Source organism: Cotesia glomerata, linkage group LG9 (genome assembly GCF_020080835.1).
Source record: "Cotesia glomerata isolate CgM1 linkage group LG9, MPM_Cglom_v2.3, whole genome shotgun sequence".
In the NCBI taxonomy this organism is placed as follows: domain Eukaryota; kingdom Metazoa; phylum Arthropoda; class Insecta; order Hymenoptera; family Braconidae; genus Cotesia; species Cotesia glomerata.
Genome location: NC_058166.1, coordinates 802,456 through 830,387, shown reverse-complemented (window position 1 = coordinate 830,387; position 27,932 = coordinate 802,456). Strand labels below are relative to the sequence as shown.

The 27,932-nt window shown below is 29.0% G+C and overlaps 1 protein-coding gene and 1 non-coding gene across 4 annotated transcripts; one reads left to right on the top strand and one right to left on the bottom strand.

The window, feature by feature from the left end:
• Positions 1–25,510, top strand: LOC123271400 (nose resistant to fluoxetine protein 6-like). Of its 3 annotated transcripts, none has more exons than XM_044737710.1 (12): positions 1–33; positions 12,418–12,632; positions 13,626–13,834; positions 15,644–15,906; positions 16,548–16,718; positions 16,887–16,980; positions 17,064–17,183; positions 17,897–18,062; positions 19,623–19,798; positions 21,062–21,191; positions 21,257–21,574; positions 25,347–25,510. In XM_044737710.1, coding segments are annotated over exons 1-12 (1,995 nt in total). In that variant the 5' UTR covers positions 1–32; the 3' UTR covers positions 25,479–25,510. The 3 variants fall into 3 exon arrangements, with proteins under 3 accessions (XP_044593645.1, XP_044593644.1, XP_044593643.1); XM_044737709.1 differs by lacking the exon at positions 1–33 and adding an exon at positions 7,246–7,374; XM_044737708.1 differs by lacking the exon at positions 1–33 and adding an exon at positions 10,647–11,261.
• Trnal-cag lies at positions 7,565–7,647 on the bottom strand. The gene has a single exon. It is a non-coding gene; the product is annotated as a tRNA-Leu (tRNA).
• Positions 25,511–27,932: the final 2,422 nt, after the last annotated feature.

Below are 27,932 nucleotides of genomic sequence, written 5' to 3'. Positions count from 1 at the left end.
CAAAGAACAATTATTTATTTTTGTATTATAAAAGTAAGTAAATAATATTTATATACTTTTAATAAAAAATTAATGATTTTAAATTATTTTTATTAATTACGCTAGGAAAAAGATACAACAATAAAAATTGGTAAGATATAAGTAAAAGAAGAATTAATTCTATTCTTCCCTTATTGAACAAAATGATTAAAAATAATTTCACATGTTAAACGTCGATACAAGACTATTCATCGAAGGATCAAAAAGAATTTAAAATTATAAAAAATCAAACTGAAATTAGTTAGGAATATTTTTTTACAACGTTATTATTTTATTTAATTTTTTATTTCTTTATTAATAAAACCAAAGCATTATGGTCAATTACAACCCTGGTTAAGAATACTGATTGAAAAGAATTGAGAAGCAGTCGCTCCATGCAAACTGTATATCTATATCGACGTTCTAATTATCAAGTTGCCTTACGAAAATAATAGTTTAGAAAAACTAAAAACACGCTTTTTATAGATAACCAAACTAAAAAATAGAAAATAAATTTTAATAAATTTAAATTTAGAATAGTGTTAAAAATTTCAATAAATATAAATTAATAATAGTGTAAATAAAAAAAATGTATTTTATTTTAAAAAAAGCGTGGGGTGCATGGTGTCAATAGTTATAAATATTTTATTGACAGATATGAGTAGAGTGATTATCATTTTGATAATATCTTAAAAAGCATCCCACGCTTTTTTAAAAATAAAATACATTTTTTTTATTTACACTATTATTAATTTATATTTATTGAAATTTTTAACACTATTCTAAATTTAAATTGATTAAAATTTATTTTCTATTTTTTAGTTTGGTTTTCTATAAAAAGCGTGTTTTTAGTTTTTTTAAACTATTATTTATTTTTTACTTTTTAGTTTGGTTTATTTATAAAAGCGTGATTTTTTAGTTTTTTTAAACTATTATTTGTTGATTATCAAAAATATTCAGGCGCGCAAATTACCCACGGAGAGTTACATACTGACATACTGACATACTAACAAACTGACATACAAGTGAAGCTAATAAAAAGCGTGTAAAAAACAATTAGATCAAAATTTATTATCACTTTAAAAAACCATTTAATATCTCCAACCATTTAAAATCATTTAAGATTTACTAGAGGTATAATATTTTGGTTTGGATTATTAAAATAATTTATAATCGGTCTATTGGTGGATTGCTACATCAAAATATCAAAAAATCATCCTCTAAAAAATAAGGAGTTAGACTAATTGATAATTAGACCGTCGATATGTACAAACAAAAGAATTGAAATTATTGAAAAAAATTTTAATTTCGTATTTTAATTATTTTAAACAGAGAAGGTTACTGTTTGGTTGCTTTTTTTTATTGCAGCGTATTGATACAAAATTTAACTAAGCAATACAATGATGGTAAATTTATCTGGTTCTGGTGAATGCAAGATGATGAGCAGGATCATTGATGATTTCGGCTGAAGGCTCTTCGGTTCTGACAGGAGTTCTTCAAGATTGACTTTTTAGTTGTTAAATAAAAAATCATGCGTTATTTATGAAGCTCAACGTGTGAAGACTATCATAGAAGTTACAAAATGACAAAGGTAACTCAAAAGAGTATCATCCACGAAAGGTTGAGTAGACAATACAATTCTAATTATCTGATATTTTTTATCGAGTGAAATTTGCCAATTGTACGTACATACAATCTTGGACATTAATTTGTGTCAGTTTCTAAGTTTAAGGATTTATGGCCATCAATAAATTTGGCCGTTTCTAAACTCTAAAATTGGAAAATATGAAATTTTCCAATTTGTAAAATAAGCAAATCATAAAAAATGATATAAAAATTTTAAAAATATAAATAAAGTCAAAAGTAAATTATACCTGTACTAAAATGTGACAAATAAAAAGACAGCCAACTGTAAATAATAAAATTTCTAAATGAATTCATTTTTAAAAAATGAACAGTTAAAAAAAAGCATTAATAAAACGTCATTAATCTAAAAATATCGGATTAAAAAAAAAAGAATTATTAAAAATATTCCCAATTAAAAAAATGATAAACTAAATGTTTGAACATCTAAAACAACGTTATATTATAACTGAGAATATTTAAAATCACGAATTTTAAAATATGACGATCGCTAAATATTGAAAATTTAAAACCTGACAACTTGAATTTAGCTGATTTAAAATTTAGAAATCGCTAAAATCGGCCAATTCTAAACTTGGTAACTCGTTAAATCAGCCGATTTTAAACCTCGAAATTAATAAAACTTGCAGATTCTTAAAATTATTTAATTTAAAGCCTGGGCAGCGTAATATTAATGATATTTATGTTAAAATAGTATATTACAGCCCTTGGGAAGGAAAATAAGAAAAGCCTCAGATCACATGTAATTGTTGGCCGAGGCGAAGCCGAGGTCAACAAACATGTGATCTGAGGTTTTCTTTTTTACTTCCCAAGGGCTGTATAATATTTTTTTTTTTGCCCTCCGGGCGGAAAGTGGCAACTTTCGTCCCGCTGCGCTACACTAAGTTGCCGCTTTCCGCCTTTGTCGAGCAAAAAAATAGTATACACTCCACGGGAAGTAAATAAGAAAGCCTCAGATCACATGTTTGTTGACCTCGACTTCGCCTCGGCCAACAATTACATGTGATCTGAGACATTTCTTACATTACTTCCCTAGGTGTGTAATATACTATTTGTCCGAGGAAGGAGGAAAGCGGCAACTTTGTTTAGCGCAGTGAGACCAAAGTTGCCACTTTCCGCCCAGAGGGCAAAAAATTAGATTTTTTTGCTCGACGGGCAGAAAGCGTCAACTTTCGGCCCGCTGCGCTAAACGAAAGTGCCGCTTCCTGCCTTCGTCGAGCAAAAAAATAGTATACACTCCACGGGAAGTAAATAAGAAAGCCTCAGATCACATGTTTGTCAACCTCGGCTTCGCCTCGGCCGACAATTACATGTGATCTGAGACATTTCTTACTTTACTTCCCTAGGTGTGTAATATACTATTATATATTTTGAAATATAACAACCGAAAAATTCACTCATAAATAAAATAATTTTGTTTTTTTTTTTTTATTTTTGTTTTATGTGGTGGATTCATGAAACTGTCAATAGAAATTTGATAAATTTTTTGTTGACAATTCTTCATTTTCTTAAATTATTGAAGTCCAAAAATTCAATGTTTGGAGTTATATAAAAAAAGTTTTTCAGAGTACTAAAAAATCTAAACTATAAATAATTTTATTTTATAATAATTTCATTTCTGAAATAAATAAGACCGCTATAATTATTAATTAGTATACAAAATATTATTAGTTTATCAAGTATCAATTCAACAATATAAATATATTTTTTGAAAAAAATTTATCAAATTTCTATTGACAGGTTTATGAATCCACCACATAAAACAAAATTAAAAAAAAACAAAATTATTTCATTAATTAGTGAATTTTTCGGTTGTTATAAGGTAAAGTACCCAGTACTTGAACACTTGTAAAAATGGGACCAGTAGTTGAACAGACTTTTCGAATTGTTATAATACAAAATCCGTAAATTTATTATGAGTAATATGCGCATATTATAATTATTAAATGATAGATAGATAGATAGATAGATAAATGTTTATTTAGTCTTGGAGCCTAGGCTCCCTCAGGACCATCATCAAATAATACAAAATAATAAGTACAGTAAATACAAAGTAAATGATAATACAGTATCATGATGAAGTTCAGCAGTTCTAATATAAAATAATATAACATTAGTTTATAGCATAATAATAATGTAATGCTGTTAATATTTTAATTAATCATTACCGTGCAAAAAGTAATCACGGCACAAACTACGAAACATTTCGTAATTTTCGGCCCTAACAATCTCCACCGGCAACATATTCCAGATGCGTATGCCAAGAACAAGAAAGGAATTATCATACATACTACAAGTAGATCTCGGTAAACGCAAATAATCATCTCTCACATCTCCTCTGCGTAGCGCAACCGGAAGAAATTCAAGCCTGCCACCAAATTGCTGACAGTAATGCATTACAATTTTCTTATAGAAAAGGCACGCTATAAAATAATTCCTCCTTTCCTTCAGCTTGAGCCAACCCAGTCTCTTATAATACGGCGTAACATGCTCAAACCTTGGGATCTTAAAAATATACCTAAATATAAATGTAAATGTAAATGATACAGTAATTGATTTCTGTAAGTTTTTTCAATTATAAATCAAAACAATTATATTTTTATTAACTTGAAAGTTGACATGTCGAGAATCGTCGATAGATGCTATTTTTTTCATGAAAAAGGTACTAAATCGTAAACCGAACAATCAGTCAAAAAAACGGTATATCATCATTTTAAGTAAAAAAAATTGTACCATCTAATGAAACAGTCTTTTCTGAATAACATATATTTTTTGCAAAGACATAAACTATAATTTTTATATTAAATTTTAGCGTTCAACTATACCTCGAAATTTTCAAAGCGGTACCCATAACTTGAACAGGCTGAGGCCGTATAAATTTAGCAGCACTATATCCTCTAATAGGTTTATAGACTAGTGATCAGAATTGTGATTTGTATTAATTACTGCAATTTAAATAAGTTTTATGACTAAAAATTAGTGTAATTAAAAATTATTGAACGTTTTGAATGGAGTTTTTTTGATTTATGATTGAAAATTTGCTTTGTCATTCATAAAAAATGTAATTAAAAAATTAAATAAAAATATTTATCATTTTTAAATGAACATATTAAATATTCACAGTATTATATTTAATATTATTCAATAATTTTTTATATTTCTTTTGATATTTCAATAAAACGTTGAAAATTTTTGGTGCGCCTATTGCCATATATTTTATTAGTTCAACTACTGCTCCCGGAGTGTTCAACTACTAAGGCTTGTCAGAATTGATTGTTCAACTACTACTCCTTTCATAGTCTTTTTTAAAAACGTTGTCAAAATATAAATAACCAATTATCTTTGTTATTTTGCGCTTCAATCAATTTAAAATTGTTTACATTTTCATGAAAATCACTAATTTGAACTAATAATTACATCTTTATATATTAAAAGTAGAGTCAAATATGTTTTACTTTGAAATCTGTTCAACTACTAGGTACTTTACCTTAATTCAAAATATGTAAAATCTAATTTTTAACATAAATATCATTAATATTACGCTGCTCAGGCTTTAAATTAAATAATTTTAAGAATCTGCAAGTTTTATTAATTTCGAGGTTTAAAATCGGCTGATTTAACGAGTTAGGGGGCGTCCATTAATTACGTGAGGTGTTCTAGGGGGGGAGTGGATCATGCTAAATCTTACCAAATCTCACTTAGGGGGAAAGGGGGGGGGGATCTTAACAAATATCACGTAATTTTTTCTCTAGCAGAAAGTGTAAAATTGCGTGAAAAAGTATTTCTATAATAAAATATGGCCAAATTTGACACAATAGTGTTTGTCGTATTCGTCTGAACCCTGCAGAGCAGCAAAGTAGCGCTTGATTGTTTAATTTGATTATTGATCGATAGGATTCACTAATTTTTTAGGTATAGATTTCTTTAGAAATCTATCGGTGGTAGCCGGTCTCATGTCGTAATTTTAATACAATTTTGTCATAATATGTTTAATTATCTTCAATTTAAACTATTGTTCGTCGACTTTTAATACTTTTTTCAATTTATTTCGTAGTTGAGAAAATTAAAAAAAAATCAATAATAAATTAAATTTTAGCTTTTATCATCAAATGACTTTTATATGTAAAAAAAATCCTATTTTTTAGGTAGATGTCTTTAAATATCTATTTGCTGTAGTCAGTCTCATATCGTTATTTGCAAAAATATAATAAAAAATAAATTTTAGTACATTACGGCCTTTTAATAACGTGTTTTTTTCAATATTCAAACAAGAAATATTAAAGCCATATTAAAGCAAATTTTAAGGGAGTTGGGAAAGAACGGATAGGGGAAAGGGGGGGACCTACTCAGTGGGGATTTTTCCGTAATTGAAAAAATAATCAGACAGCCCAGACTGGGAATCGAACCCAGATCTCTCGGTTACGCGCCAAGGGCTCTACCAGTTAAGCTATCCGAGACAAGTACTGACTACTATATTCAGTCACGTATATAAGACCCACCGAGACATACCTATCCATGTCGGGTGAAGCCGAATGGCACTTTTTTTCTCAATAATCCAACCCGTTTACAGCCAAAACATAAATTTTGAATAATCTCGCGTGAGATTAGGGGAGGGGGGAGGGAATTGAGGAAAATCTTATCAAGGGGGGAGGGGGGGGGTTAAAAAATTCTCAAAAATGCCTTACGTAATTTATGGACGCCCCCTTACCAAGTTTAGAAACGGCCGATTTTAGCGATTTCTAAATTTTACATCAGCTAAATTCAAGTTGTCAGGTTTTAAATTTTCAATATTTAGCGATCGTCATATTTTAAAATTCGTGATTTTAAATATTCTCAGTTATAATGTAACGTTGTTTTAGATGTTCAAACTTTTAGTTTATCATTTTTTTAATTGGGAATATTTTTAATAATTCTTTTTTTTAATCCGATATTTTTAGATTGATGACGTTTTATTAATGCTTTTTTTTTAACTGTTCATTTTTTAAAAATGAATTCATTTAGAAATTTTATTATTTACAGTTGGCTGTCTTTTTATTTGTCACATTTTAGTACAGGTATAATTTACTTTTGACTTTATTTATATTTTTAAAATTTTTATAATATCATTTTTTATGGTTTGCTTATTTTACAAATTGGAAAATTTCATATTTTCAGTATAGTTCATAATTTATTATCACTTTAAAAAGCCATTTAATATCATTAATATCTAATAAAGATATAATATTTAGGTTTGAATCATTCAAATAATTTATAATTGGATTATTGCTACAATGTTAAAAAATCACCCTCTAAAAAATAAAAAGTAAGACAAATTGCTAATTAGACCGTGGATTTATAAAAAAGAAAAAGGTTTTTTTATCATTTAAAATTTTTCCATTGCACCAAATATCCAAATTTAATAATTTAATTAATTATATTAAGAGAAAACTAAAAATATCTAAGAAAAATTATATATTTTTTCAATTATAGTAAGTTGTTAAGCACGTCAATTCATACTGAAAATATTATAGATTAAGTTTTATAATTAAGGGCTTTATTACTTATTTATATACGAATGTAAAAAGTTTAAAAATAAAACTCCTTTTCCAAGCCAAAAAAAAAAAAAAAAGGGAAAGTAGCAACGGAAAATATTTAAGTTGAACCAGACGAGTGTCCAGGTTGAGGAAAATAAGGGAATGCATTCATGGTCTCAAAAGCCAGAAAGTCATCAAAGTAGGTACTTAAGAGCATTTAGTGTTTATTATTGTGTTAATACGATCGTAAAAATCTCTGAGGTACTAAGATAGAAATCTGTGATAATAATACCGATAAAATGTTTAATTTTTAGGTAGTCATAAGAAAATAAAATAAACATTGATGTTCATACAAAAAAAAATTTATTTTTTTTTTTCAAAAATAAACTTGTCAGAAGTGGGATTCGAACCCACGCCCACAATGTGGACTGCGACCTGAACGCAGCGCCTTAGACCGCTCGGCCATCCTGACTTTTACGTGAAAAAATGAAAGTTCATACTTCAAGTCTACGAAAATTTACCCGAAAATTTGTCTAATTTTCCGGATTTTTCACGGAAAAATCATCCTTGGTAGCTAAAAATACACTTTACAGTAAAAAATTTTTGTATTAAACCCGAAATTCCTTGATATTTCGGTAATTTTTATCGACCGACAACAACCACTCGACTGTCGGTAAGCAAATTTACTAGCGCTCCCGCTAAAAAAAAGTTTATTTAAATATATACCTCAAGCGTAAGAAATTTCCCACTTGGTTAACACACACGTGATTAGACAAGTGCAAAAAGTTGGTGATCGATAAATCAACTTTCCCTTCCGTGATAAAAGCGAGCATAACATTCCGGTGATTTAAAAATTAAATAAATTAATAAGTCTGGGAAAAATTAAATTTTTTGAACTTTTGCCCCTTTTTTTTTTTTTAAATTGCATCGTTAACTTCCGTGTTTATATATAAAATATATGTCTGCAAGATCAATGATTTCCGTGGCGGATAGAAAGCTTTGTTACGTAATAAAAACCGGCGAGTGTTTTTTTTTTAATCGTATTGGAAACTGGGTACAGAAATATGAATAGATGGATAAAGAGTGTCATTTTTAGCAGCTAGTGGATGAAGGAGCTAGAAGCTTTTACCGGTTTAAAGTGGTTTACTGATTAGGTGTCCTTCTCTTCTCTCGAGTAGATTACTTGCGTCAACGTGTCCGATGTCATGGGTTTAATGTACGTCAAATGTATTGTTGAGGTGTGTCGGATAATCTGATGATGTCTCTTATCTTTATTCGCGACACACATTCTGACATATATTCAATTTTTTTTTTAATAGATGGATTTTGAAAAAAAAATTTTTTTGTCATTAAAGTGATAGAAATGATGTCAAATGATGTAATGATGGAAAAAGTAATGTTATGCTATGACATCATGATGTAAAAGTGATGTCAACTGACATCATGATGTCAAAAAGATGTCGAAGTGATGTCATATGACATCATGATGTAAAAGTAAAATCATATGACATCATGTTGTAATGCTTATTATATGCCATCGTGATGTCATATGACATCATGATGTAAAAAAGAATTCATATGACATCATGATGTAAAAGGGAAGTCATATGACATCATCATGTCAAAATGATATCTCCTATGACATCATGATAGTATAAGTGATGTCATACGACATCACAATGACATCAATGATGGCATTAACGATGTCAATAAAAAATGAAATAATGATATTAGTAATGTCACAATGAAAATACTAATTTCATGCGATGGAAAAAGTGATTTCATGATGTCAAAGTCATGTTCTATGATATAATGATGTCAAAGTGATGTCCTATTACATCGTGATAGTATAAGTGATGTCATACGACATCACAATGACATCAATGATGACATGATGGCATTAACGATGTCAATAAAAATGAAGTGATAATATTAGTTATGTTTTTATGACATCATGATATCCTAAGTGATGTCGTACGACATCACAATGACATCAATGATGTTATAATGGCATTAGTGATGTCAAAGTTATGTTCTATGACATCATGATAGCATAAGTGATGTCATACGACATCACAATGACCAATGATGTCATGATGGCATTAATGATGTCAATAAAAATGAAATAATGACATTAGTGTTGTCATAATAACAATATTAATGTCATTTGATGAAAAAATGATGTCATGATGTCAAAGTAGAGTTATATGACATCGTAATGGCATAAGTGATGTCATATGACATCACAATGATGTCATGATGTCAATAAAAATGAAATGATCACATTAATGATGTCTCAATAAAAATATTGATGTCATGATGTCAACCGTGATGTCAAAAATTTATCAAACCGTTTTTTTACACATAATAATTAAAATTTTATGAAACTCATGATAAAAATGATAATCCACATATTCGGTAGAATCTGGCGCCAAGTTCCGTTCAAATCCGTTGTAAACGGAACGCCAGACTACCGACTATGTTTACTGTAAGCAGAACGGTATTTTGAGGTTGCAAAATTTTATTTAATTCTACGGTACTTCTTGTTCCTAAATTTCATATTATAACAGTAATTCATGCTTTATTTTACTGATATTAATTAATTATATTCAATTATAATAATTAATCTACTTGAAATTATTAAATTTTATCAGCACAAACTATAGCAAGCTCAAAAATTTCTATGACTTTTTTTCTATGTAAAAAGTGACATGCCACAGACTAAATAATTCAAGAATGCATGGTAATCTTCCAGTAGATGGGAAACTACAGTTAAAAAAATACATTTCACAGCTTGCATCTATATCCGCCAGGGTGCGCTGGAATTGTCTTTACATAAACTGTAGCTTCAAGAGGATAGTTTGCTATAAAAAATGCAGCCAACCCGAGATTTAAGTTGGTACCAATTGTAAATTTTTATTATAATTACAAAAAATACTAAAATCCGAACAAAAACAGGTTCATAAGACTATTAAGAAAAAAAAATTTCTTATTTCTTTACAAAAAGATATAAAATAAAAAAATTCAAGTAACCGATATGATTGTATTTGATTTTCGGAAATTAAAAAAAATTTTATTGTAAATTTGAAAATTAAAAAAAAAATTTTGGAACGTACTTGGTGTGCGTCATTGTGTATTTCAATTTTTTTAATGTCCTAGTAAATAGATTTTACAAATTTCATTAAAAGTAAAATATTTTGCAACCACGCACACTAAATACGTTCCAAAATTTTTTTTTTAATTTTCAAATTTACAATAAAATTTTTTTTAATTTCCGAAAATCAAATACAATCATATCGGTTACTTGAATTTTTTTATTTTTTTATTTTATATCTTTTTGTAAAGAAATAAGAAATTTTTTTTTCTTAATAGTTTTCTGAACGTGGACTTGGCGCGATTTTTTTTACAGTGAAACTATTTTTATTCGGATTCCATAAACTACTCGTTAATCTTGTTGCGACATAACTTGGAGAAAGGGATATCCACTCACGAGTAACCACCACAAATCTTGCCGGTTTCGCTGGATTCAGTGCGTGAATAACCGTTGACTTAAACTCTCAAGGCTTTTTAAAAAAAATGTGACTCAAGAGTACAAAAAGTGTTTTTCCGAAATATTTATATTCCTCGTGACCATGGCCCATAACCTGAAGTTCCTGTTAGTCTTAATTTTGGTTAATTTTTCCGGGTCTGACGATCCAAAGTCGAATATTTTAAGGCTCAGCAGGCCCAAATCTACGACACTTAGATCTACAAGTGATTTTAAAGTTGATGACAAAAGTGATGATGTAAAAACCGAAGTTTTGAGAGATCGGCTGCTGGCTTTCAGTAAAAATAATCCAGAGTCGGATTGGAAGACTTATTTGAAGATTGTCAATGACAAAAATGAGACTGATGGTGTCAGTGATCGAGATCTTGAGTTTTCTAAAGATAAATTTGAGCTTAACGCTAACAGTATTCAGTGGTTGAATGATATATACGATCCGTTAAGATGGCACCGAATTCCCGGAAAATTGACACCCCAGTGTCTCAAAGATATGGAATTGTTCATCAATTCGCTGAGGGATGGAAAACTTTGGGCTGCTAAGAGTTAGTGAGATTTTTTTTATTTTTTTTATTTTTTTTATCGTGGTGGCGATAAGTGAGATTGCGACATTTTAATTGCGTATGTAATCAGATTGAGGTTTTGCAAGAGTAATTAGTAATCAGGTTTTTATTAGTGTTGTAATTTTATTTAAACTGAGAGGAAAATTTTATAGGGCCCAATTTTAAAAATTAAAATTTACATCAAAAATTGCAACAAATAAGGCCCAGAATTTAAAATTACCAATTTTGGGTCAGAAATTATGAATAGGTCCCAAATTTCACCAATAAGGCCCATTTTTAATAATAAGACCCAAAAGCAAAGTTAATTTTATTTGAAAATTACAAACAAGCCACAACTCTAATACAAGGCCCAATTTAAGGCCCATTTAATAAGGCCCAATTCCAAGTTAAGTTCCAATTTTGACATCATTGGTATTTAGAAAAAATATAACTCATTTTTTAAAAATAAGGCCCAATTTTATCATTAATCCCAAAATAAAATTTTGATTTTATACAAAAGGATGAAAATTTAATTTAAGGCCCAATTTTGCAATAAGGCCCAAAAATACAAATAAGGCCCAATTTTAATATGGATCCCAAAAATAAAATTTTTATTTTATACAAAACGTTCAAAATTAATTTAAGGCCCAATTTTACAATAAAGTCTAAAAAGAGTAAAAATAAGGCCCAAAACAAAAAAAAATTGTAATGAAATTTCTTGACCCAGACGGGGAAATAACAACTACCTACTGAAAAGATTGAATATTTAATGATAAGGCCCAAAGTAATAACGGTGTAAAAGTAAAAAGAAATTGTAAAAAAAGAAAAATGGAAGATGAGAGTTCGATTGAAGGTTCATTGCCAGTTATGTAAAGTGCATAACGAAGTAGAAAGTGGATACTAAGTGTATATATGCACCGGCTGACACGGTAGTCGAGTTACATTCGCGAGCGTTAGTTATTTATTAAATCCTCGGATGTGTGTTGCCAATATATAAGTATTATTGTTGCCCGGCAAGTGAAACAGCATTTTCTCTTATTACGAAAAGTTATTAACGGTCTAACAATTGTCCTGAAGAATTGTCTCCATATATTATATTTTATTCATCAACGTCCTCTCAAACGTTGACCTGCATTTAATCATTAATTATTGTTTACAGTGTTAGACGCAAGCGGCCGATACAATTCACAGTTTCACTTTGGAAATGGATTCTGGCTCGGCTCCAGCTCCCTCTGCAAAGAATTGAATACCACTGACGAGGATGGTATCAGTCCGATAAATCCAATTATTTCTAATAACGAGTTACCGCCATATTTAATTAAGTTTCATGTTGTCCGAATTGGGTTGTCATTTCCACGCAATATTGAACCTTCCGTAAGAAATATATTTTTTTATCGTACCAAAAACAATGAACCATTTAGGAGACAATCATTTTAATGTAGGATTTTTTAAAACGATCCAAAAAAATTTTTCAAATGCTTCTAAGTCTTAAACGGTTGGTTTTACAAAAAAAACTCTTAGGTAAAGTCTATTTTATTTTTGGTCCCCTACAAAAAAAGTCCTTATGACCATACCAAAAAAATGAACCATTTAGGAGATAATTAGATGTCTAATCATTTTAATGTAAGATTCTTTAAAACGATGCAAAAAAATTTTTCAAATGCTTCTAAGTCTTAAACGGTTGGTTTTACAAAAAAAACTCTTAGGTAAAGTCTATTTTATTTTTGGTCCCCTACAAAAAAAGTCCTTATGACCATACAAAAAAAATGAACCGTTTAGGAGATAATTATATCTATAATCATTTTTATGATAGGATTTAAAAAAAATCCAAAAAAATTTTTCAAATGCTTCTAAGTCTTAAACGGTTGGTTTTACAAAAAAAACTTTTAGGTAAAGTCTATTTTATTTTTGGTCCTCTACAAAAAAAGTCCTTACAACCATACCAAAAAAATGAACCATTTAGGAGATAATTAGATGTCTAATCATTTTAATGTAAGATTCTTTAAAACGATGCAAAAAAAATTTTCAAATGGTTTTAAGTCCTAAACGGTTGGTTTTACAAAAAAAAATCTAAGGCAAAGTCTACTTTATTTTTAGTCCTCTACAAAAAAGGTCCTTATGACCATACAAAAAAAACGAATTGTTTAGGAGATAGCGATACAGCTAATTTACTTATGGGTGTTTTCGGAAAAAAAAATTTTTTTTAAATTGCTGTATCTTGTAAACTCTGCACTTAAGGAAGAAAAATTTAAAATAAAATTGACGAAAAATCAAATTCTTATAAAAACGGTCTCTATGATATGTCTTATTTTTAGAATAAAAATTCCCTTAAGAAAAATCAGAATTCTAACGATTTATTACTTTCAGACTCGTCAAATATTCTTAGGACTATGTTTACCTGCAACCTGCGACCGAATTTCCTTAGGCTCGATGTTAAGGACAAGCGTAGAACGGGTTGAAAGGCTTGGAAATGGGACTCACGGGCCCCATGGTCCAAAAATCACAATTGTTACAGTGAAGCCAGTGCCCTCTAGTGACTACTCGGTCTGGAATGATTCGAAATTATATATTCTTGGGTAAGTGATTGACTTGCAATAATAATTATTAATTATTATTGATTGTATGTGAAATATGACCCAGTAAGTGCAAGTAACTTATTTCTTAAGAGTATGTTGTAATTTTGTTGCATGTAAAGACAATAATTATTGCGCAATTTTTTCTACGGAGATGAATTAGTTGCAATAAATTATACCCACTGTAAATTTAATTTGTTAAGGGGAAATGATTTTAATTTTAATTTTATTGCGAAAGTGGGACTTGTTTAATTAGTTTAAGAGTTATTTAATTTGTTGTGAAGTCGCAGAGAAGTTAAGTAAGATTATTTTAATGTTTGAATGTTGCACTGATGTAATTTTATAATTTAGTTTGTTAGTTCTTGGTTTTACCGATAGGTGGCGATTTGGTGGATTTTTTCTCGCTAGCAGAGACTTTGAACCAGGATGTATTTATTTAAAAAAAAATCAAATTAGGGAATAATGGGCAATAGATGTGGCAGTTTAAGGCTCATTAACCTCATAAGGCCCAAAAATAAGACATAAGACCCAAAATTTTTTTAGGCTTTTATTAGGATTTTAGTGTTAAATAAATTAAAAAAATGTAAATTTGATTCAATATAAGGCCCAAAATACATTATAAGACCCAGATAGAAAATAAGGCCCAAATTTCAAGATTTTTTTTTCATTAAAATTTTTATTATTTGAACTAAATTCTATAAAAGTAAGGATTACTTTTACATTAAGGCCAATTCTGTTATAAGGCCCAAAATCCGAAATAAGGCCCAAAAAAATTTTAATAATTGTTTTTTATTATTTTTACAAGTATGATTAAAAAAAACTTTTTTTGGCGATAAATAATTAAATAGTCCTTGGTTTTACCGCTAGGTGGCGATGAGTAGATTTTTTTCTCGCTTGCAGAAACTTGAGTCGAAGCTTGTATAAAATAAAAAAAATTGTTTTTTTTTATTCATGAATAAAAACACTCAATAAACTAAAAAAATTGAATGTTACAAATATTTCATGAGCTTTTATAATAAATCAAGATAGAATAAATCAAATAAATTTCCACAAGCTTTCAACGAAAAAAAATTTTCCTGACTATATAAATTTTTTGTTGTAAAAATTTCATATCCTTTTTATATTAATATGATAAAATATTTTAGTGAAACAATAATCTTTATAATCGGATCTGACTGAGTTTCTGTCTAAATCCCTTTTTTGTGGATGATACTTGTCATACGTCTCTATTCACCCGCACCACCCCCTTCTCGTTTCCCGCCCTTGAGCGTAAACACCGAAAAAAAAAAATTCACAAGGCATTATCACAAATCGATTTTTTACGCACCGTCACACTCGAATAAAATTATAAAATAATTTTTTTTTTTTTTTTTTTTAATTAAAGTGCATTGAAGAAATTTTACCAATTTTTTTTTCGACTATTTGGATTGTGGAATGCAATAAGTGAACTTTCACGCGCACGAGTCTTTACAGTTGAATATTTTCTATATGTTATGCAGTAATTGCATTATTTATTATTTTAGTGTTAACTTTCATTTGATGCCCAAAAAGATCGATTAAATTATGTTATAAAATCACGAAATCGGAAAGTTTACATCGCCGATTAAGTAAGAAGTGATTTTATAAAAAAATTTAATTTTTATCATATAATTTTCGTTCGAAGTTTCTGCAAGCGAGAAAAAATGCGCCATATCGCCACCTAGCGGCAAAACCAAGAACTACTTGATGTATAATTTTTTTTTAATCTTTATACAGAAATTGATATCCAATTATAATAATTGATGATAATAGTTGTTTGTTTGTCCTTTTCAGAGGAGTAGGCGGAGTAATAGCGCTACTAATGCTAATCGCAACAGTATATGATTATCGTCGGCTAACAGAAGACCCAGACATTGAATCAACAGCTCCAGGGAGTAATAATAATGAACGTGCTTCGACATATGTAAACAAAAACTTTTCAGACGACCAACAAGTTACTGTTGTACAGGATAATAGAAATTATATTGGGAAAATTCAAAATCATCGGGATTTTCATCTTGATGATAATATTAATAAGAAAAATCGTAAAACTAAAGGTGATTTAATTTAATTTTTATTTTTTTACTAAAAAAATTATTTGTGATGTCATTTTTGACATCATGATGTCAATATGACGTGATGTAAATTTTGACATCATGATGTAAATTTTGACATCATGATGTGAATTTTGACATCATGATGCCAATATGACGTGATGTAAATTTTGACATCATGATGTAAATTTTGACATCATGATGTCAATAAGATGTTATGTAATTTTTGATATCATGATGTCAATACGATCTGATGTAATTTTTGACATCATGATGTCAATAAGATGTGATGTCATTTTTGACATCGTGATGTCAATGTTTGATGGAAAAAGTGATGTAATAATGACATCATATTATTTTAGACATCATGATGGAACATTTAATGGAAAATTTTACATCATTTTTTACATCATAATGTAATATTTGATTCAGAAAGTGATGTCATGAATCCATATGTGATATCAGGATGTAAATTATGACATCATGATGTCATTGTTCATACCATTACGTAATTTTTTGATAGTATGGGTAATTCTGTGATGTCGTGTGATGTCACGATGTCGAACGTGATGTCATGATGTTATACACAACATTATTATCGAGTTTTTTTGGAAAATTGAACCCTAATATTCATAATTTCTTAGGATTTTGGATGAAATGCCTCTTATCATTCAGCCCAATAGACAATGGCTCAAAAATTCTTTCCACTGACCCTGCTGCCCGCGACAACTTGACTTGTCTCCATGGACTACGAGTCCTTTCTCTAGGATGGGTCATATTGGTTCACACTTACCTGCAAGTATTCTCAATTGCTGGTAAGTTTATAAATTTATTCACTTAATTATTAATACCATCAGTCGGTTGTTTTCGTATTCTCAAAATTAGTATCAAAACAAAAATAACCAAGAAATAATATATGAGAATATTTATCAGAGTTTTAACGTTAGAAAGTCTAAATTCCGCCTTTCACCGTGTTATTTCAGAGAACAAGACCTTACGCACAGTCACTGAAAGGAATTTTATGTTCCAGACTATTAGCAACGCTACCTTTTCCGTTGACACTTTTTTCTTTATTAGGTAATTTATTTTTATTTAACTTTATAAATAACTATTTTTTACAATAAACTTACCTTAGATAAATTTTTCTTACTTTATTACAGTGGACTTTTAGTGACAATTCTGTTTTACCGATCAATGGGGGGTATCAAGAGTGATAGCAATAATTTTTTACGATCAAGTACTACAAAATTTTTTATCATGGTACTCTACAGATTTGTCAGGTAACAATTCTTTATTATTTTTTATTCTAAAACTACCTTCAAAAGCCATGAAGTCATGATGTAAAATGTGATGTCATGATGTAAAAATACCATGATATTTTTTAAATTACATTGTAGAAATACAGTAATATCAATTTTGACATTATGATATTAAGTGATGTAAAAGTTGACATCATGATGTCAAGTGATGGAAAAATTGACATCGTGATGTCAAGTGATGTAAAAGTTGACATCATGATGGAAAATGACGTAAAAATTGACATCATGATGTCAAGTGATGGAAAAGTTGACATGATGTCAAGTGATGGAAAAGTTGACACGATGTCAAATGATGAAAAAATTCACATCGTGATGTTAAGTGATGGAAAGTTGACATCGTGATGTCAAGTGATGGAAAAATTGACATCATGATGGAAAGTGATGGAAAATTGACTGGTATTATAATTATATAATTAATAAGTTTAGTGATGTAATTTTGTGATCTGTGATGGAATATTTGATGTCATGATGGAATGTGTGATGTCAAAATTACATTATGTCATTTTTGACATCACAATGTCGTATGTGATATCATTATTTTTTTTATGGAAAATTTAGTATCATAAGTGATGTCATAGATGATGTAATGATGTCAATTGTTGAAAAATTATTGATTTTTTTAATTCAATTATTTGACTATCTTAAATAACTATCCGATAAAATTTGTGTCTCAGGTTAACACCAGCGTACTTATTTGTACTGGGAATAAACGAGCTAGCGATAAAACAAGCTCAGGCAACAACAGTATTCTCCCCAGTGATAATAGACCAAGTGACTTGCGAAAAATTCTGGTGGCGCAATGCTCTCTACCTCAACTCCCTCTTTCCACGCTCTGAAATGGTAAGAATCAATTACTAATTTTAGGAGTTCACTTTCAGTAGTATTACTATACACCTACCCTTTATTTCCACCCTGAATCCTTTCGTCACTTTCAACCACTCCCCTTTCTTGTTACTCACTCGGTGGAAATAAAATATATTGGTAAAATTTAATTAAATTTTTCTAATCGATACGTATATACTTTTATTAATTAAAAAAATTTTTAAACTCTTAATACAAAATTCTATAACTCCTAGATTAATTCTAGATCCTATAAAAAATTTTTATGACTCCTAGAATTGTTCTAGAACTCCTCAAAAAAATTCGATGAAGTTTTATTGAAGCTTCTATGACTTCTAGAACCATTTTTAAACATCTAGGAAAATTCTATAACTCCAGGAAATTTTTCTAAGACTCCTAGAACTCCTAGAATATTTTGTTAATCTCTAAGTTCTTCTATAACTCTTAGGAGGTTTAAATATAGTTTCTAGTACTCCTAGAATCATTCTATAACTCCTAGAAAATTCCATTACTGTTTTAATAACTCCGAGAACTGAATTATGACTTCTAAAATTAATCTATAATTCTTGGAAAATTTTTCTAAATGTCTAACTAAGACTCCTAGAATTAATCTAAGATTCCTAGAAAAAATTACCTAGAATATTTCTATGACTCCTAATGTCATTCTAAAACTCCTAGAATCATTCTATAACTCCTAGAATTAATCTATAATTCTTAACAAAATTACCTAGAATATTTCTATGACTCCTAATGTCATTCTAAAACTCCTAGAATCATTCTATAACTCCTAGAATTAATCTATAATTCTTAACAAAATTACCTAGACTGTTTTTTTGACTCCTAAAGTTATTATATAACTCCTAGAATCATTCTATAACTCCTAAAGTAATTTTATGACTCCTAGGAAGTTCCAATATAGTTTCTAGGACTCCTAGAATCATTATATAACTCCTTGAATTAATTCAGGACTCCTAGAAAAATTTCCTAAAATGTTTCTATGACTTCTAAAGTCATTCTATAACTCCTAGAAAGTTCCAATATAGTTTCTAGGACTTCTAGAATTATTCTAAGACTTCTAGAAAATTTTTAAATTTTCTAAATCATTTAAAATTTATTTTCTATCTACCCAACTAATCTTAAATCTCATTTTTTTTTACTAAATACTGATATATGACAATTTTTGACATAAAAAAATTTATATCCAGTATAAACATATAAATTCATACATTCATTTATATATTTAGAAAGAGAGTCGACCGCAAGAAATTGATTTCCAATAATTAATTCTGACTAGATATGCGCGAATACAGAAACCACTGCAGCAGATTGTAAGCGATGAGGAATCACTTCAGTAAAAGGAAAACACACACACACACACACACACACACACACACACACACACACACACACACACACACACACACACACACACACACTTATAAATATTTGCGGTTAGTGCATTTGAAGGACACGTTTCACCGTTTGTACTTTGATAAAACAACAACTCCAACAAAAATAATAATAATAATAATAAATTTTGTTGGTAATTGGTAATTGCAGTGCATGCTCTGGAGCTGGTACATGGCCAATGACACTCAATTTTACGTCCTGGGGATTCTGCTCCTGCTACTGAGCGTTAAATATTTCAAAGCTGTCTCTGTAGCGGTTGTGCTATTGATTGTCTCGTCTTGGTTTACTACTTTTACTGTCGCTTACTCCAATGACTATATTGCCAGGTAAAGATTATTTTGTGGTTTTATTATTACTTTGAAGATCGTAAAAAAAAATTTACTAACCGAAAAAATTAGTGGAAAATTGCATTTAAAACTATATTGAGGCTTCGTAACTCTTACTAGGACTCTTAGGAGGATTCTAGGACTCCTAGAAAAATTCTAGGACTCTGTGGCAGATATCTGAGTCATAAAACAATTTCGGAATTTATATGAAAAATTTTGAACCTTCTAGAATTTTCCTAGGACTCCTAGAAAAATTCTAGGACTCCTAAATAATTTTTAGGACTCCTAAAAATTGATCAATTAAAAAAAAATATTTTTAAGTCTTCTCGAACTCTTAACAGGTTTTAAAAATTCCTATAATAATTCTAGGATTCCTAGAGACATTTTAGGACTCCTAGAAAAATTCTAGGACTCCTAAAAAATTGTTAAAATTAAAAAAAAATATTTTTGACCTTCCTCGAACTCTTAAGACTTAAAAAAATAATTCTAAGAATCCTAGTGATATTCTAGGACTCCTAGTGACATTCTATAACTCCTAAAAAAATGTTAAGACTCCTAAAAAATTGCTGAAATTTCACAAAAAATATTTTTGAGTCTTCTCGGACCCAAAAGAGGCCTTAAGACTTTCTATAAAAATTCTAGGACTCCAAATAACATTTTAAGACCTCTAAGAAAATTCTAGGACTTCTAGAAAATTTCTAAAAGTCCTAAAAAATTGCTGAAATTTTACAAAAAATATTCTTGAGTCTTCTCAGAGTCAAAAAAGGTCTGAACAGTTCCTATAATAATTCTAGGATTCCAAATGAAATTTTAGGACTCCTAGGAAAGTTCTAGAGCTTCTAGAAAGTTTCTACGACTCCTTAAAAAATTGTTGAAATTTTACAAAAAATATTTTTGAGTCTTCTTGGACTCAACAGAGGTGTTAAGACTTCCTATAACAATTCTAGGGACTCCTAATGACATTCTAGGACTCCTAGAAAAATTCTAGGACTCCTAAAAAATTTCAGAAATGAAAAAAAAAATAGTTTTTAGTCTTTTCGGACTCTAAAAAATTTTTAAGACTTCCTATAATAATTCTAGGACTCCTAAAAAAATCGTTCAAAATTTCTATAAGTTTTTCCACACTTTTTTAACCAATTTTTACAAATTTGGTCTGTAAAATCTTGAACTAACCATCGTCTTACCATCAGTCGGCAATTACCGACCGCCGGTATAAAACTATAACTTACCGGCTAAGTTTTCCTATTTTTTAACTCCTTCCAGGATACAAGAACCATTCGCACTGTTCGATGAATTATACGACAAGCCATGGCTAAGAGCAGGCCCCTACTTTATCGGGACAATAACCGGGTGGATGTTATTCAAAACAAACTGCAAGCTCCACACCCCTGGGGTGAGTACGCGCTAAATAAACACCAGGTGCGATAATTACAAGGTAATTAACGTATCTAATTACAGTGGGCAAAAATTATCGGGTGGATAATTTCAAGCGGGATAATGCTCGCTGTTGTTTACGGTCTCTACCCCGGTAACATGACAGTTACCGTGAGCTCCCTCTACGCGGCGCTGGGTCACACCGCATGGGCACTCGCTGTTTCATTCATCGTCGTCCAGTGTTGCACCGGATCAGCCGCTATCGTTAATAGTTTTTTGTCATTAAGGCTTATTTACCCGATGTCACGGCTCACCTACTGCGCGTATCTAGTTCATCCTGTTATCATGATGATTACCAGCATGCAAATGGACGGGCCTTTGCATATACACAATGGACTTGTTGTAAGTTTTTTAAATTATTTTTTAACTTTACCTCTAAATCAAAGCAATTAGTCTAATGATTTTTATGTCTTCGCCGGAATTTTTAGAATCCTTAAACTCTTATCTTTAAAACCCAATGTTCATTTTTTTTATTCCGACTTTTTTTAAAAAAGTTTTCAGCGCCCCCAACCTAAAAAAACCCGTTTTTTTTTGTCAATTTTCCTTTTTTTTATCTTCAAACCCCCATAACTTTTTTTCTAATTAAAATTTTCTAACCGGACAAAATTTACCTTAAAGAAGACAACTTTAGCTCCAACTTTTGTCTAAAACTTTTTTTTGTAAACCCAATAGCTTTCTTGATAAAAAATCCCAAATTTAAAAATTAAAAATTTTCTCGCCAAAGCTTTCCTAATATTTTCTAATTAAATTAAAAATACCCCCCTAATCATTTTCATGTCTTCGCCGGCATTTTTATAATCCTTAGAGTCTCAGCTTTAAGATTCACTGTAGTGATTCCTCTGATTTTTCCAATTTCGCCATTTTTTCTCAAAATTTTCAGCGCCGCCAGTTCAAAAATCCCGATTTTTTAAGATTTTACCACATTTTTGATACTTACAAAATTTATAACTTTGTTTGTAATTAAAATTAAGGAACCGGACAAAATTTATTCTAAAGAAGACATTTTTAGCTACAACTTTTGTCTAAAAAATTTTTTTATAGGCTCAATAATTACCAAGATAAAAATTATCAAAGATAAAATCTAAAATAAGGTAAAGGGCCCAGTTTCTGACACTCTAAGAGTGACGGCAGAGGTTATAACACTATAATTATTACAATATTTAATTGAAGTAAATAATTTTAGCATCATAAAAAAATTTAGAATTTCTTTAAAAGATTATCAACGCGAAAGAATTATATGGGACCATTTTATAATTTAAATTAATGTTTTAAACAGTAACGTTGTAGGACCTAGTTTCTGGCACTCAAAATTTCTCGTGTTGTAGTTTCTGACACTGACGTCGGCCTAGATTCTGATACTCATTTATAAAAATTATTCATTATTGGTTAGGCTTACATTATTTAATTAAAATAAAATAAAATCATTCAATAAAAGATAAATTAAACTTGTATTATAATTAACACACTTTTTTTATGTTAAAAAAATTTTTTAATGTTAATTTAACTCTACGATTATAAATAAAAGCATATTATTATAATATATTAAGTATTATAAATATAAATATTTAAATATTTCATTGAAACGTCAAAAACGAAATAACCTCGATAATAGGTTAAAATTCGGGTGTCAATAACTGCGGCGTTCTTAAAAAAATCGACCTAGTTATTGACACCCACATTTTAATACATAAATGTCATTTAAAGTGATATATTATAATTGAAAACTAAATCATGTATAATAATGAACTAATTTATATAGTTTTTATTATATTTTGATACTTTTATGATAAATAGTTGATTGATTCGATAGACGAACGCTCTTACGTATACTGCTTAGAATATAGCTTAAAAATGGCTTCCACAGTCACTCAAGACTTAAAGAATTTTTTTTATTAAGTTATTTTTTTTTTCACGGTTGGAAATATAATTAATTACGTACATAATTAATTAATTTTAATTTTAAAAAAGTTTATAAAACTATTTAATGAGATGTTTTTTTTTTAATTCAAAATAACGTTAGAAGTATCAGTAACTGGGTCAGTGTCAATAACTGGGTCTTTTATCTTATCTGAAATGGTAACAAAATTAATTAGTAATAAAATAATAGGTTGTATCATTGACAATTGTAATAGTTACTATTAATAATGGTAACGATTACTATCTAAAATGTTAATTGTAATTATTAAAAATTATAACTGTTATAATTGAAGATGGTAATTGTAACCATCTCAGATTATAAAAATTCTCAAAGAAAAAATAATATAAATTAACTTAATTAAATCCTTTATTAATACCCATATTTTTTTTAGTAAATTTTATAAAAATCTAATTATTGCAGCCGTCCTCATGGCGCAACTTTGAAAAAATTTAGTCGTTTTCTGACTCAGTTTGTCAAGCTGAGTCAGAAAATGTATATAGTTCAAAAGTTTGTATATATATTTATATATATTCAATTACGGAAAAAAAAAATTCCCACTGAGTAGGTCCCCACCCCTTTCCCCTATCCGTTCTTTCCCAACTCCCTTAAAATTTGCTTCGATATGGCTCTTTACCGTAAGATGGACGGTGGCGTTGTTTGCTCGGTGGGTCTTATATACGTGACTGAATAAAATAGTCAGTACTTGTCTCGGATAGCTTAACTGGTAGAGCCCTTGGCGCGTAACCGAGAGATCTGGGTTCGATTCCCAGTCTGGGCTGTCTGATTATTTTTTCAATTACGGAAAAAATTCCCACTGAGTAGGTCCCCCCTTTCCCCTATCCGTTCTTTCCCAACTCCCTTAAAATTTGCTTTGATATATATTTACATATATATATATTTACATATATATATATATATATATTTATATATATTTACACACATATATATATATATATATATATATATATATATATATATATATATATATATATATTTATACGATATAACGCGGCTTGTCAGCACGATAGCGTTTTCAATTTATAACCGATTCTTCTCAAACTCAACATGCTTTATCTATCGATCAAGAGCAAGGTTAAGTTCGAAGATGAAGTTAATCGGGCGAGTAATTTGGAAATGACAGGATTTTGAAATTTTGAAAATCGTAAAAATTGATGTTTTTACTACTTCAACTTGATATAATTACTGATCGAGACAAGATATCAAAATTCGTAAGATATCAAAATGCATCGTAAAGCTCTTTTAATAAGCTTCAATTTCCACTACTCAGAAGTGGTAATAGCCTCAATATCACTCCTTTTAGAGTTCGTTTAATGAAACAGTTTTACTGTTGCAGCCGTTTTAGAATTATTGTCTGCATCATAACTTAATCATGATGTAAATTCAATAATTACGATAATGATTAGTCTTTCGTGTAATGTTTTCAGGTAATTCGTCAGTAAATATGTCACAGATTAGTTCTATATATTGTTTTCTTCAATTAAAATTTTATCCGTTTTCAAACATCTGATTGATTTGCAAATTGTTGTTCCTAAGCAGTTATTTAAAATTTGGTCATTTATAATTCAAATCTTATAATCTTTGCAATTCTTTGAGAAACTTTTTCTTCAAAAGTTAATTTTTTTTCCAAAATTTGTTCTAAATAGTTTTAAATTTATCATTGAATTTTGTTTTTAATTCATAAATTAAGTTATACATTATTAGTGTTATTATATTATTTTATTAAAAATCAATTTTCTTTATTTGAAAAATCTACTTCCATTTCGGCTGCCGAATGGCTTTTTTTTTTAATTTGAATTTTATTGAAAATTTGAATTTTTTGGAAATTTCAAATTTTTGGAAATTTCAAATTTTTGGAAATTTCAAATTTTTTTGAAAAATTTCCCCTTAAAACTTGTTTTAGACAAATAAAAAATTTAAATATAAATTTAATCCTGTTTTTTTGTTCAGGATTTATTCCTATTTTTTTTTCATGGTTGGAAATATAATTAATTACGTATATAATTAATTAATTTCAATTTTAAAAAAATTTATAAAACTATTTATTGAAATAATTTTTTTTTAATTCAAAATAACGTTAGAAGTGTCAGTAACTGGGTCAGTGTCAATAACTGGGTCTTTTACCTGAGTCGATTTCAGAATTTTAATTTCTAATCCCGGAAATCGGTTTTGTTTCAGCTGACCGTCTACTTCGGTAACTTCGTGGCGTCTTATCTGATGTCCTTCTGCATATCCTTGGCCCTGGAAGCGCCGGTTGTAAATTTACTAAAAATAGCATTCGCTTCAAACAAAAGGTCGGTAAATCGATAAAAAACAGCGAAAATTTAATTTTACAAAAAATAATCTTTTTATTTTTTATTTAATTTTTATTATTATTAATATTATTAATTTTATACAATTTATGTACCTGTAATAAATTTTTTAATAAAAATAAAAAAAGTGTGAGTCAATATTTGATTATCCAGACGCTCGGTTTATTTGTAATGTATTTTTTATTCTTCTTATTCTGTCTATTGATATTAAATGAAACATGAATTTATATTAAGTTACCGGAAATTAAAGTAGTATAGCCCGTAAGAATAATAATAATCATCATAATAATATCAATCATAATTATTATTGTTGTTATTATGAAAGTATTTATTTTATGGATCAATAATGAGGTCTTGTCAATTTAATTTAATTTATGAAAATGTTTCGATATTCATTTCAAGCTTAAAAACATAGAAATTTAATTTTAAAATATTCATTGTTTTTAAGAGTGAATTTAGGACTCCTAAAAAAATTCTAGGAGTTCTAGTAAGTTTCTAAAATTTTCCTAGAAGTTCTAGAAATTGTCTAGAAGCTCTAAAAAATTTTTAAATACTCCTAAGAATTTTCTGAGACACTTTAATTTTTTTATGACTCCTAGGGAATTTCTAAAACTCATAAAAAAAATTTTTATGACTTCTAGAAAGTATCTAGGACTACTAAAAATCTTCCTATGACTCCTAGAAAGTTTCTAGGACTCCTCAAAATTTTCTTACAAGTCTTAGAAAGATTCTAGGGCTCCTCAAAATTTTTCTAAAAGTCCTTAAATTTGTCTAGGAGCTCTACAGAATTTTTAAATACTCCTAAGAATTTTCTGAGACACTTTTAATTTTTTTATGACTCCTAGGAAATTTCTAAAACTCATAAAAAAATTTTTATGACTTCTAGAAAGTTTCTAGGACTACTAAAAATCTTCCTATGACTCCTAAAAAGTTTCTAGGACTCCTCAAAATTTTTCTATAAGTCTTAGAAAGATTCTAGGGCTCCTAAAAATTTGTCTATGATACCTAGTAAGTTTCTAAGACTCCTAAAATTTTTCTAAAAGTCCTTGGATTTGTCTAGGAGCTCTAGAGAATTTTTAAATACTCCTAAGAATTTTCTCAAACACTTTTAATTTTTTTTGTGACTCCTAGGGAGTTTCTAGGAGTCATAAAAAAATTTTTACGACTTTTGGAAAGTTACTAGGACTTAAATAAACGATTCTATGATTTTTAGAAAGTTTCTAGGACTACTGAAAATTTTCCTATGACTCCTAGAAAGTTTTTAAGACTCCTGAGATTTTCTTATGGCTTCCCAAATTTTCTTATGACTCCTAGAAAGTTTCTACGACTCCTTGAAATTTTTCTAGGAGTCCTAGAAATTGTCTAGGAGCTCTAAAGAAATATTTCATACTCTTAAGAATTTTCTAAGACACTCTTAATTTTCTTATCACTCCTAGAAAGATTCTAGGAGTCATAAAAATTTTTTTACGACTTCTAGAAAGTTACAAGGACTCGGATGAAAGATTCTATGACTTCTAGAAGGTTTCTAGGACTTCTAACAATTTTTGTATGACGTCTAGAAAGTTTCTAGGAGTCATATAAAAGTTTCTATGACTCCTAGAAAAATTCTGGGACTCTTAAAAATTTTTTTATGACTCCTAGAAAGTTTCTAGGACTCTTAAAAATTTTTCTATTACTGCTAGGCAGTTTCTAAGAGTCATATAAAAGTTTCTATGACTCCTAGAAAGTTTCTATGACTTCCAGAAAGTTTCTAGGACTCTGAAAATTTTCCTATGACTTCTAGATAGTTTCTAAGACTCTTAAAAAATTTCCTATGGCTCTTAGAGAGTTTCTAGGACTCCTAAAAAATTTTCTATGACTTTTAGGCAGTTTTTAAGAGTCATATGAAAGTTTCTATGACTCCCAGAAAGTTTCTATGACTCCTAAAATTTTCCTATAACTCCTAAAAATGTTTCTATTACTTCTAGGCAGTTTCTAGGAGTCATATAAAAGTTTCGATGACTCCTAAAAATTTTCTCTGACTCCTAGATAATTTCTATGACTCCCAGAAAGTTTCTAGGACTCCTAAAAATTTTCCTATAACTCCTAGAAAGTTTCTAAGACTCTTAAAATTTTTTATGACTCCTAGAATATTTATAGGAGTCATATAAAACTGTATATGACTCCTAGAAAGTTTCTAAGACTCCTAAAATTTTTTTATGACTCCTAGAAAGTTTCTAGGACTTCTAGAACCTTATTCAGTACTAAAAAATCTGTTTTTTCAACAACTTTATTTCAACAATCCGAATTCCATTAAAATTCATTAAATCTCAGCAAAATTCTCCAAACTAACTAGCAACTTGTCTACGCTGTACTCTATTAAAATTACGTAGGTTATTAATAAAATTAAAATCCCTTTGACCGCTAAATTAAACCGACGCTACTACCAGAACTTTGTCGCTTTATATTATCA

Excerpts from the sequence above, each read along its gene's own strand:
- LOC123271400 (XM_044737708.1), top strand. The coding sequence starts at position 10,808 with ATGGCCCATAACCTGAAGTTCCTGTTAGTCTTAATTTTGGTTAATTTT. Across the intron at positions 13,835-15,643 it reads TCGAAATTATATATTCTTGG|AGGAGTAGGCGGAGTAATAG; the intron begins GTAAGTGATTGA and ends TGTCCTTTTCAG. Across the intron at positions 21,575-25,346 it reads ATATACACAATGGACTTGTT|CTGACCGTCTACTTCGGTAA; the intron begins GTAAGTTTTTTA and ends GTTTTGTTTCAG.